Source organism: Eutrigla gurnardus (assembly GCF_963514095.1).
Source record: "Eutrigla gurnardus genome assembly, chromosome: 7".
NCBI classification, from domain to species: Eukaryota; Metazoa; Chordata; class Actinopteri; order Perciformes; family Triglidae; genus Eutrigla; species Eutrigla gurnardus.
The window spans coordinates 27827219-27839223 of record NC_139921.1 but is presented as its reverse complement, the minus strand read 5'-3'; the positions used below and the strand labels follow the sequence as shown (position 1 = coordinate 27839223).

The 12005-nt window shown below is 44.6% G+C and overlaps 2 protein-coding genes and 1 pseudogene across 3 annotated transcripts; all 3 read right to left on the bottom strand.

The window, feature by feature from the left end:
- Positions 1-159: 159 nt before the first annotated feature.
- Positions 160-2164, bottom strand: mrps26 (mitochondrial ribosomal protein S26). The gene is made up of 4 exons (XM_084013746.1): positions 1803-2164; positions 1029-1175; positions 810-933; positions 160-623 (listed from the first exon to the last, which is right to left on the bottom strand). The coding sequence occupies exons 1-4, from the start codon at positions 2027-2029 to the stop codon at positions 492-494; spliced, it is 630 nt and encodes a 209-aa protein (XP_083869872.1). The 5' UTR covers positions 2030-2164; the 3' UTR covers positions 160-491.
- A 1481-nt stretch (positions 2165-3645) lies between these two features.
- Positions 3646-6762, bottom strand: neff2 (neuronal intermediate filament family member 2). Its single transcript, XM_084013779.1, has 3 exons — positions 5592-6762; positions 5005-5129; positions 3646-4795 (listed from the first exon to the last, which is right to left on the bottom strand). The coding sequence occupies exons 1-3, from the start codon at positions 6597-6599 to the stop codon at positions 4735-4737; spliced, it is 1194 nt and encodes a 397-aa protein (XP_083869905.1). The 5' UTR covers positions 6600-6762; the 3' UTR covers positions 3646-4734.
- Positions 6763-9614: 2852 nt separating this feature from the next.
- Positions 9615-11287, bottom strand: LOC311015886 (nanos homolog 1 pseudogene; annotated as a pseudogene). Its single transcript has one exon. The product of its transcript is annotated as a nanos homolog 1 pseudogene (transcript).
- Between the last annotated feature and the right edge of the window lie 718 nt (positions 11288-12005).

Here is a 12005-nt window from a genome sequence, read left to right as displayed (position 1 = left end):
TAAAAAAAAGAAAAGTTGTGTAACAGGAATATCATTTTCCTTTCTTTAATACCAGTTACTTCACTAAACTATGAACTTATTATATATATGAATATGATGCATTATATTGTGTAGGAATACCTAGAAACAGTTCAGAGGAAGAAAAAAGAAGATTCAGACTTATTTGGTGGAAATGAACATATATTTACTGAACACATCACAAGAGGACAGTAATGATGAAAACACTGATGGTCAAACACTCAAATAAGTCCGAATACAAAGCAGAAACGTGAAACATAAAGGTGGGAAATGAAGCTTTCCATCAACAACAGTCCCTTTAATCTACAAGTTATCTGCTAATGAAACAAGTCTGGCATTTTTCTACAATCATCCTCTCACGCCAAATGTGTTTGTGTGTTCAGTCGAAAGAAAATCCGCCTCCTGGGTGGAATCGGAGCGAACTCGGATCACAGTCCTGAATCCGTCGACGCGTAACGGGTCGCTCCGGCGTTTCACTGCAGCATTGTCTGTTTCACGACCCTCCCCTCTTTGTCGATGGCAAAATTGTAATTCTTGGGATTGTCCAGAGCTGCTTCTATACGCTGATCCAAGTTCTCCAGTGTGATGAAGTTCTTCGCCTCCTCCTGTAACCAAAGGGAACATTAGATCAGTATTTGGGAATGGAACCTATTTTGAGCCACAATTTGCTCTTTTTTTTAGATTATAAAGATGTGCAAAAGTAGCTTGAAATTTGACAATTTTAACGTATGATTTCCTCTTCAGCTGCAGGGAGAAAACAGAAGATAATAAAAGACTGAGAGAAATCTAACCTGCAACTTCAAAATTTCCCTCTCTTTTTCTCTGATCAACTCCTGCTGCTCTCGTTCACGCTGCAGGGCCGCTTCTGTCTGCTTACGCTCAGCTTCCTCCGTTTCCTCCTCGACCCTCAACACCCTGAAAGATACAGGAGAAGGGAAGCGGATCAGACAGATGTAAAAAAAATAAATCTGTTTTGATTCTTCGTGTTGTATTTTTGAGTCTCTCCTCACCGGAGTTTGAGCAGGCGGAGGTTCTCCTGGTCATTAAAGGCCATCAGAGCGCGATGCTCCTCCGCATCCTGCCTCGCCCTCTCCTCCGCCAGGGAGCCCGTCTCCTCCTCGTACTTTGTCCGAAGCACCTCCTCCTTGAACTCCAGACTGACCAACATGAGAGAGAACTGTGTTAACGAAGGAGGGAACCAGAGAGAATCTTTTACATGTTAACATATGCGTTTAAATTGAAACCATCCAGCCTTTTGTTAATACAAAGCCTGCAGGTGGGGATTACTTTCTCTCGGTTCTCACAGAACTAAACATTTATGTTCATGAGACTCTTGTCACAGATTTGGGTGTACGTGGTTTTAAAAACGGATTACATAACGTCAGAGAAAATTCATGTTGTGCTTGTATTTTTCTTTTTTAGAGGAAAATTTGGATGTTTTTCTTTGCAATTGAACAGCATTCAGAAATATTATTTTAAAATTATTTTAATACATTAATCTGCCAATTATATAAATTAATCAGCTAATTGGTTGGTCTATTTACGTATTATTGATTGTATATACTGCTTACTACTTACCTGTACTTATAAACAACACACACACACACACACACACACACACACACACACAGTTGAGGGTAAAACAATTTCCGGCCCCAACATTACTTTTTGAGGGAGACATATTTTGAGCAGGGAAACATAATTTTCCACAACACCAGGAGACCCCGTTCACCTCCGGTCCGAGTCCTGTCAGCCGAGTAACAGTGAAGTGGTTTTAAACGTACCGAAGAGCCCTCATGATCAACTGGTACTCCGTGTATCTCTCCTTGAGGACGACCATCTCCACCGGGTCCACCGGCGGAGGCACTTTGATTCGCCCCTCTTTCGACTTCGCCACCGGGTCGGTGCGGGACTTTCTGCCCCGGACAGCCTCCACGAGCACGGCGCTCCTCCCGGGTGCGAGGAGCCGGCTCGTCGCCCGGACCATCCTCCCGCCGATCACCTGGAACATGGCGGCGGCGGCGTCGATACGTGTGAAGGCTACAGATGCGGGACCGTGAGTCGCTCGGTTTAACTTAAAAACATTTGTAGGTTAACGTCAGGACAGAAATGTTATCGACTGGAGGAGGCGGCCATGTTGGTGTCCTCTGACCGGCGGAAGTAATAACCGTTAGAGCTAGCTCGTTAGCGAGGTTAGCTTAAACGTTATTAGCATCTACCGCCATCTGTAGGTCGCCGAAGAAAATGTTTATAACAGTCTGAGCTCCTTGTGGTTGTATTATTTATTACTTTCCACAGTTAACGACTCTCACACACAGTTGATATTGTAATATAACGACCACCCGGTACGCTAAATGTATTAGCATATAGCTAGCGACGAAGCTAGGTAGCTTACTAGCTTCATGCTAGTGTAGCAGCCAAAATGTTACCACGGTAGTGGGAGATCCCACAGTGTAGAAATACAACCAAAACGTGCATAAAATACCAACAGTAGAGTAGACTGGCCCATATAAGAATATTATATCACAGGAATGTTATTATTGTTGCATTAATGTGTACTTTACTTTATTGCAGCTGGTAAATGTGGAGCTAATTTGGGCCCATAGTGTCTTATCTGAACCTACAACAACACCTCATCATTTCTTTGTTGATTATTTGAATTAGAATATTATTCATTGCACCTGCTTTTAGAAACTCCCACTTTATTTATGTATACATTTTAGTGGTTTGGTCATATTGGAGCCTTGAGGCCTTTTATTTTACACTCACAATATGTTGTAAAAATAATAAATGTGAATAACTGCATTTTTTAGGGGGTATGTTTTGTTTTGCTCTTCAGGGTTCGGTGGGGTGCCGGGTGTCGGCCTCGGTGATTGATGATCTCTGCTGAGCCGAGGCTCCAACACATTACTATACCGTCAGCGTGCCAGGAACATGGGATGATGGGAAATGGTGCATTGCTGCTGGGTCGTTCACTGTGACATTGAGAGCTGTAAGTACAGAGACATTTAAGCAGGATTTTTTTGCTATTGTTGTACAGCATTTACGGCTTTTCACCACTAATCATTACTACAAGAGTTGCTATATATTCTTGGACTCTTTATTTATACTTAAAGGCTCCTCAACTTGTTATGTTCATGTTTTGTAATATTGTAAGAGCCCTGTGATTGGAATTTTGGTCATTATGACTGAAAAATGAATTCACTTACTTGATTAGACAGACGATTAAGCAAGATGTACTATTACCTCTGAAAATATAGGTTTTTGCCTGAATTTTAAAATGTATCTATGATGAATGAAGGTTTCAGACAATAGTTAAAATACTTGCAGACATCAGGGCTGAAATTATTTATGCAGGGAGACTTATTGAAGATTATTTGATTGTTTTTCACTAAAAAGGAAAAGGTTTCTTATCTGTGACACAATACAAATATTTCCTAACAAAATAAAAAGTGATACCAGTATGTTAAAGTACCATTTTAGTTGATTATTGGGATAATATTGTGAATCGCAAATTATTTTAGCAGGGATAATCATGACATGAAATCTTCATATTGTCCCATGCCTATTCCGAATATCCAATACTTCCTTCCAAGTGTCAAATGAAAACAGGAGAGGTGATTTTCAGGTCAGTTATATGTTTATTCAGCTTGTTGGCGGCTGTTACAGGTACACCGAGCGTAATGGTGCAGACTTGGTAGTAGTTTCACGGATGTAAAGCACCATTTAGATCTAAGATCGCCAGACGAACAACAAGGAGCTCCTGCGTTATCTTTCAGTTTCATTGTTTAGCTTTGAATGAACTCACAGAACAAAAAAATGAATCCGATGCAGAGAAACTGTGAGACACACTGCACGAGAATAAGGAGAAACCAGTAACAATTTAGTCTTCCACCGCATTTATATTTCCAGAAGCTTACGCAAGAAAAAAGAGTTTTATTCGAAATTACAACTTTTAAATAACCAGCCAAAATGGAAAGACCAACTCACTCTGGATTTCAACCAAAATTTGGGAATATTTGTGTAAATGCGGAGGAAGAATAACAAAAAAAAGGACAAAAATGGGTCTTTTAATATCGTGAAAATAAATGTTTTAAGGTTACTGGTTCACTGACTACTAGAGAACCAGGGATGCAGGACGATGCACGATCGATTGGGAGAGTTCCTGGTCAATAACGCTGCAGGTTTCTTGCGTCACTTCAAACACAGATAAAGTCCAAGCAATCCAGAGATAAAAGGGTTATTTGTCCTCCTTCACAAACAATTGGTCAAATGTTTGCACAACGAGGGCTGAGATGAGTCAAACAGTAACTCTGCTGCTTGAACCTTAACGTGTGTGTGTGTGTGTGTGTGACCAAGAGGAACTCGGCCAAAAGGATGCAGCCGTCCGACTCGGCTGCGTAACTAATGCAGTGCAGCCACTCTGCGTCTTTTACAGTTTCGTGGCCCCTCTTCTCGATGTGTGGCGTCAGAACGTGTGTAGAAGAAGGGGGACTTCTGGTGGACCTCTTGTTTAGCACAAGGGCGCATCTGTCTTGAGAAGGATGAGCGTTTTTGGGGTTTTTGGGAGGGGTAAAGGATTTGGGGCAGGGGGGGGGATGAGAGGGAGAGCGTAAAAGAAATGAGGGAGGGAAAGAGGGGGATGTTTGGGTCGGGGCAGGAAAGAAGGGGTGTGAAGAATTCAGGTTGATGCCAGGCTGGTGGCATTTCAGGTTTTTAGTTTAGGGCGGGAAGGGAAGGGTAAGCTAGACGAATCTCTTCCCCCTCCAGGAGTTTCCTGAAAAGAAAACAGATTATCTTTGAGCTAAATTTGTGTGCGTGTTTACACAGTATTTACGTTGAAATAAAAGCAGGATTCCTCTCATTAAAGTGACATTTGAAATAAAATCAAGGTATTTTAAAAACATGCTTCCCAAAGGAAATCGTAATGTCTGACGTAGAGAAACTAAACTCATAATATTATTGGAAACAGAAGCCAAATCTCACCTGTACGCAGCTATTTCAATGTCGAGGGCCATCTTCACATTGAGCAGGTCTTGGTACTCCCTCAGGTAGCGCGCCATCTCCTGCTTGGCGTCGGTGATATCTTGCTCCAGTTCACTTATCCTTATCTATGAATGCAGAAAAACACACAAGTCATTCATTAGCACATATCCCCGTCAGTGATGCTTTCTGCTTGAAGAGGTTTACTTCCACTGTTTCTGTGTGTAGCTCTCTTGTGCTCTCAGACGGTAACCTTGCAGATTCCCACCTCTGCCGTAAGCCTGCCATCACTGTCCTGCTGAGTATGTGGAGGCTGTAGCTGCTGCAGAGAATATATTTACATCTTGTAGCCTAGAGAAGCTCCTTCCTGCTGTTTCTCCACTTTCACTGTGTCAAGTGTCATCTTTTATTCTGTGTGATATCTATTAATACTTTTCCATCTCATCTCTAGTTCAACCTTGAGCCCAAATCCCTTTACATGTCATCAACTTATCGTTCCTGTCTTGGAGAAGACAGACAAGTCATACACACAAATAACTAGACCAGGTGCCACATACTGGTTCAGATGAGTCATGCAGATCGTCATTCACCTGGTACTTTGCCACCTCTTTGGTCTGCGTGTCCTCCAGATCCTCCAGCTGCTTATGTAGGGATTCGATGACGTTCCGGAGGGATTCGATCTCAGAGGAGCGGGACTGCAGCAGTCGCCGGTACTCCATGGTCTCCTCCCGGATGGCGTGCACGGCCTCGTTGTTTTTGCTCGCCATCTCCGCCACGCTCGCGAACTTGTTCTTGTACCAGTCCTCGGCGGCCTGCATGTTCTTGTTCGCCAGCCGCTCGTACTGCGCCCGGATGTCTCGCAGGGCGGTGGAGAGGTCGGGCCGGGACACCTCCACGTCCACGCTGATGTTGGCCACCTGCAGCTGGGCCTGCAGCTCCGCCTGCTCCTCCGCAAAGACTTTCTTCAGGAACTGCATCTCGTCGCAGAGAGAGACCACGCTGGCCTCGGCGTCACAGTTGGAGAGCACGGCCCTGCCTGCCTCCTCCTTGGCCCTCTGCAGGGCCTCCTCGGCATCCATGCGCCGCCTCGCCTCCTCCTCAAAGCGCTCCTTCATCTGCTCGTACACATCACGCAGGTAGTCTCTCTCCGACTCCATCCGCATCTTCTCCCCGTTCTCCGAGTCGATCATGGCCCTCAAACTCCGCGCCTGCCCCTCGTAAAGCGTCTGCAGGCGGGACGGGTCATTCTGCCGCCGCCTCAGCGCATCCAGCTCGGCCAGCAGGGCTCGGTTCTGCAGCTCCAGGTGCCTCACCTTCTCGATGTAGGTGGCGAAGCGGTCGTTCAGGTCCACCAGCTGCTCCCTCTCCTGGGAGCGCAGGCCCAGCAGCTCCACGTTGAGGGAGCTGGCCTGAGCCAGGTCCATTCGCTCAGACCCATCGGGCAGGGAAGAGGAGGCCAGCCTCAGGATCCTCTTCCCGGACGGAGGAGCTCGAGAAGTAGAGTAGAGGGAGGGAGGCATGGAGGACTTGGTGATGGATTGGGAGCCTCTGTAGCTGTCCCAAGGGCGGCGGTAGGAGAAAAGGGAATCGTAGCTCATGATGAATTTTTAGTTGTGGATTTTTTTTGTTTGCTTAAGAAAAAGGATGTGGATGTTTTTTAGTTTCAGAAGGTTTTTCTTAATGTCCCCCTTGTTCTGCACACCATCGGTGAGGATGAGCGGGCGTTTTGCACTGCACCAGCTCAGTGATGCTGCAGATCCCTGGCTTTTATAGAGTGAGGCTGCCCCCCCTCCCACCACCACTGAGAAACATCAGTGCTGTCAGCATCCGCCAGGCCAATAGCAAACTGCTGCAGTGAGGAGAGAGGAGGTTGGTTTTCAGACTCACTCTCAGCCTCGGCAGGCAGAGTTGATGTGGTAGTGCAGGTTTTCTTTATATCTACCCCAAACATTGCATTGCAATCAATTACTCTGATTACTTTATGCATTCCTGGAGGCATATTTTACTCGACTTTGTGCCCTCAATTCAGGATGTCAAGCAAGGAACACATTTATAAACTGTAAGGCAAACCTTGTGAAAATGACTTGAAACAAAGTCTTTTCCACAACCCTTTTAAAGAGAATCAATACATAGTGCATAAAGGTCCATATACTTTAACAGGAAGGCACTTAAAGGATTTAATGTAATAGAAAACAAGAAATTAATTACCACACGGATTGCTATGTATTTAAATAGATTGATGTGGTTGATAAGTGCCTATTGATTTTTCTGAATCATATGAATGATTAATGAAGAATCCATTACACAGATATCAAGTGGATCTGCCTAATTGAAACAGATGGTTGGCGTTTTATTTAGTTACTCTTAACAGATCTTTTAAAAACTAATATTTTCTTCGTTTGCACGTTTATCTCCTCGCTTCATTGTTTCCTGTATTGAATGTCCTTTAGACAGACTGCTGTTGTTCCCAGAGCATCTTAAGTCGTTTGGGTGTGATCTATTAAGATTACAAATTGATGAGTCACCGACGCCCCGACTCTGACCGTGTGTGTGTGTGTGTGTGTGTGTGTGTGTGTGTGTGTGTGTGTGTGTGTGTGTGTGTGTGTGTGTGTGTGTGTGTGTGTGTGTGTGTGTGTGTGTGTGTGTGTGTGTGTGTGTGTGTGTGTGTGTGTGTGTGTGTGTGTGTGTGTGTGTGTGTGTGTGTGTGTGTGTGTGTGTGTGTGTGTGTGTGTGTGTGTGTGTGTGTGTCTGTGTGTGTGTGTGTGTGTGTGTGTGTGTGTGTGAGAGAGACACCACCGAGGAAGAATCTGTATCTGCTGACATGGAGAAACAGTCCTCCTGTTTCACATCCAGGGATGAGTCAGAGGGTGCCTTTAAATCAACCTCAGTGTTGGAGAAAGAGGCATCAAGCCGACGTTGTTACACAGCAATCGATTCAGACTTCTGCTCAAGGACACGTTGCTGGCGGCGGAGCTTTTTTTCAGATTGGGGACATTTGCGAGAGAGTCTCTTAAAAGCTGACGTTAGAGGGCGCCGGGTTTGTAGTCCAGCTGATCTGTAAGCAATCACTGTCTGACCTCTGACAATAAAGGGACAATAATTGAGATTTCTTGCACAAGATAACCATAATTTATCAGCAGTGTTGGTTTCGTGCCATTTATCTTTTTTATCTTTGAGAATGCAGACTTCATGAAACTCCTGAAAACATTTGGCATGAAGCACCATGCTTCATTAGTGTCTTTTTTACATTTAAAGTATAATCTAAGGTCTACTTATGTTGTTGCAGTTGTTGTCAGTGATGCTCATTGATTACCTATCTGGAATTAACTTTGCAAATATTAGATAGAGGTGTAAATAATACAATTCTTCATGGTTGAATCCCAGTTTCAGGGTCCTGTTGTTGTTATTGTGCATGCTGGCTAACTGCCATGACTTACTGGGACGACTGGGCCCAGTCCCAATGTCCACACCCGTGGACTCACAGACTGGGAGTTTTGTTCCCTGCAAATCTGTGAGGGTTTGAGGCTGTTCCACAGTGTTTGAGTGCTCTCTAGCAGACATTTTCAGCCCTTTTATGCACTCTTTCCATAAGTCCACATTTCTGCAGACCTTGCCTGAGGGGAATTACCCACAATTCATAGCACGGTGACGCTAAAAAGGGTTATCGGGGGAAGCCCGGAGGCTAAAATGAATCGGTAAAGAAAGAGGATGGGTGAGTGGGTGTACAGAATTGCATATTTTATATTTATGCAGAAACATTGATATTAAGGACTTAAGATGGAACATAAAAACGAGTGTTTTAAGGCAGCTTAAGGGTTTCCGTAGAAACGCTCACACAACTTTGGCCCATTTTCCTGGTAATTGTTAACTGTCATAGAGAGGGATGTGGTCTATTTATGTTGTTGCAGTTCTTGGTAGTTGCCAAAAGAGGTCAATGAAACTCATTGATTGATTTAAACATCCAGAGAGACAGCTCACTGAAAAGTTTCGATAAAATATTTTCCTCCACTCTTTCAGCAGGAGTGTTTTGGTGCGACTGCCTCAGTATTTTAGTCGTAGTTCCATCAAATTTGAGATTTCTTTTCATGCTCACAGCAAGAAAGTGTCTCATTCCAAATATGATATGTGACATTTTTTTTTTTTACAAAGAGCTAAATCTGTCCACCAGCTCATTTTCTCTGCAGTAAAAATAAACTCTCTATTATAAGACCTGTGAACAAGCATATACAACATGTTTTGTTGATGGCCCATCCCTCAATACTAAAATTTGAGGTTTGATTACGGTTGCATGAACAGAAAACGAAATCACAAACATGAAAACATGCAGCTGTTTTTCATTTCTGGCGTAGAGTAGAACGGTTTGTCAGTCTGACTTTTTAATACTTTTAATACTATCTTGACTCTCATGTCATGTGTTATCTTCCTTTTAATTAATTTACTCCATTAGATAATCCTTAGCCAATAACCAGTGCCAGAGTAGAGAGGAGATCTTTTAAGGGTATTGTAATTTCAGGTTTTGAACACTAGATGGCAGCGCATGTCAGTGTGATTACTTCAGATGTTTTCAGATGTAATACAGTTGTGTGGGGAGAAGCTTAATCAGTTGTGGTCAAAGAAAAATGCAAATTACATGTTTATTCGGAGTCATTTACAGTGAATATATTTCCATACGTAACGTAAAAATAGGTACATAAACCATTTCCTATTGACAGGTAAAGACTTTGGAATGTCAGGCTTTTCATTGCTAAAAATGTTTCACCCCTTTTTTTTTTTTAATACATTTACAAGAATTGCAGAAATACATTTACACGTGGAAAAAAGAAAATTCAGCATGTTTTTGAACAGCAAACTGAAACAATAGAGCTTGGAGCTACTTATAAAGGTGAACCGTCAGATCTACCTTCCACTGTTTTACATTCAATTGATATCTGCAAAATACTATCCACATAAAATTACATCATGAATATTGGATCCAACATATAAACAATACAGAAATTACTTTTTAAGTTTCAATACAAAAGTGTATTCCTTTGGTAGAAAACATGTATCTCAGGAGAAGAAGAACAAACAAACTGTGCTCGATATAAAGAAGTATATGACGCGAGGCCTTTCTCACATCCGTGGGCCAATGAACTGTGATGGGACTACACATTCATCTCGTATCAAGGAGCTGCATATTCATTCATGTTGGTGAGATGTTTGCACTGTTGCATCTTCTGCTTCCAGCATGAAGGTGGTCATTCACAGGTCGATCTGTACACTTTGGTTCGAGTCCTTGAAGAGTGCTGGGGATGGGGGAAGTGTAAACTATATGTGCCCGAGATGGACAAAAAAAACATTACAAATGAAGCAGTGACACATACAAAATCTTAAAATCTCTCACTCCAGGCTTGTCTTGTGCATGAATTGGGGGGTAACGTTACTGCCACACACACTAGTAATTTACAGTGCAACTCCAAAGTTCATCCATCTCCATCTCCATCGCCTTTTAGAACATTTTCAGCCTTTTCCCAATCGGTCTGCTCCCTTTTGCCACTCTCTGGCTCTGCTGATCTCTAGAAAGCGGGCAGTACTTGATGGTGTGCGCGTTGTCGCCGTTGGCGCTGCAGAGGGGGCAGGTGTACGCGCGGAGGATCGGGCACAGCACCCTTCCGTCCGCCGTCTTCAGGATGTGGGTGCCGTACACCTCCTCCGGCGCGCCGTTATTCCGACAGAAGACGCACACCTTGGGCTCCGGCTTGCCCCGCTGAGTCTGCTTGCGCCTCCGCTCCATGGAGAGCAGGTCGAGGCCGGCGAAGCTTCCCCGGTACGAGGGGGAGTCCCTGTCTCCCAGCGGCGAGTCGCCGGCCAGGCGCTCGTACGGCCGGAGCAGCGAGATGCGCTCCTTGAGGTCGTAGATGGAGATCGGCGGGGAGCCCGGGGCCGCGCAGCAGCAGTCCAAGTGTCCGTCGCCGTGCCCAATTACGCACGGGCAGACCGGGGAGTCGTCCTCCAAGCCCAGCGTCGCCTTCAGGGACTCGGTGATGGAGTTGGGGCTGCAGGACGCGCTGTTTATCTTGTTCTTGGCGACAAGTGTCGACAGGCCGAGGTAGTCGTTCCAGAAATTGAAGGTGTTGTCGTACGGAGAGCGCGCGTCCAGGTAGCCGCTGTCCAGAAAATCCATGCTGTCGGCTCTTAATGTCCACGGGGGCGAATGGGCGTTTCGGACGGCGTGTCTTCTGTCAGCATGGGTAGTCTGTGGAGGGCTGGTGTGCTGCCTTCTCTCGCTGGGTCGGAGTATGCAGAGCAGTCAACATGTAGGCGCTGATAAACCCCCAGAATAAACCAGGGGGGCGTGGCTTGGCTCGAGTTGATTATCTCTCTGGCCCCCCCATAGGAGGGTCCACGGAGCCGAGCAGGGGAGTCACTGAGCTGAGGAAAATCACTTGCCCTCCCCGGATGTGACTACTATCCAGGAAAGAGTATCTCTTTGTGTTGCAAGAGAATTATCCACCTTGTTGGTTGAGATATTGATTTGATCATTTTCCCCTCTTGGATGTATTTATTAGCTTGTTTGTCTTTTTGGGATTTAAGGAAGAGAGATGTTTTTTTCCTCTCCACCTCTTGCCTCGGGTCTACTCACACTGTGAGTTTTAGTGTGTACTTGGTGACTTCATTCACAAAACATACTTTGTTTGCTTCCAACAGAAGTTTATTTAAAGGGGCCCTCCGCGGATTTTGTGTTACACTTCTATTATGATAGAGGACTGACAAGAAACTTGATTTTCAGAAGATCAATAAAGCAGAGGCAGAGAGACCGGATCCTGCATTTTTTTTTTCTCATAGCCTCTCACTCAAAACATGTGGTTCAGGGCCAGATAGCGGTCTACGCTAAGCTCAGAAAGCCTTCATTACATCACCAGGGCTATACTTTCTCAGACTCGACAGCCTTTTTAGAGCCACAGAAAACATTCTAAAACTGTTTTCACAGGCGGAGCGATACGAAGCGTGACTCTAAAACTGAT

What these genes read in the sequence shown, in the direction of transcription:
- mrps26 (XM_084013746.1), bottom strand. Translation starts at nt 2,029, where the DNA reads ATGTTCCAGGTGATCGGCGGGAGGATGGTCCGGGCGACGAGCCGGCTC. An exon ending in TTGATCATGAGGGCTCTTCG is followed by an intron (nt 1,176 to 1,802) that starts GTACGTTTAAAA and finishes CATGTTGGTCAG; the next exon opens with TCTGGAGTTCAAGGAGGAGG. An exon ending in CTCCGCCTGCTCAAACTCCG is followed by an intron (nt 934 to 1,028) that starts GTGAGGAGAGAC and finishes TGTATCTTTCAG; the next exon opens with GGTGTTGAGGGTCGAGGAGG.
- neff2 (XM_084013779.1), bottom strand. Translation starts at nt 6,599, where the DNA reads ATGAGCTACGATTCCCTTTTCTCCTACCGCCGCCCTTGGGACAGCTAC. An exon ending in AAGAGGTGGCAAAGTACCAG is followed by an intron (nt 5,130 to 5,591) that starts GTGAATGACGAT and finishes CTGCATTCATAG; the next exon opens with ATAAGGATAAGTGAACTGGA. An exon ending in ATTGAAATAGCTGCGTACAG is followed by an intron (nt 4,796 to 5,004) that starts GTGAGATTTGGC and finishes TTTTCTTTTCAG; the next exon opens with GAAACTCCTGGAGGGGGAAG.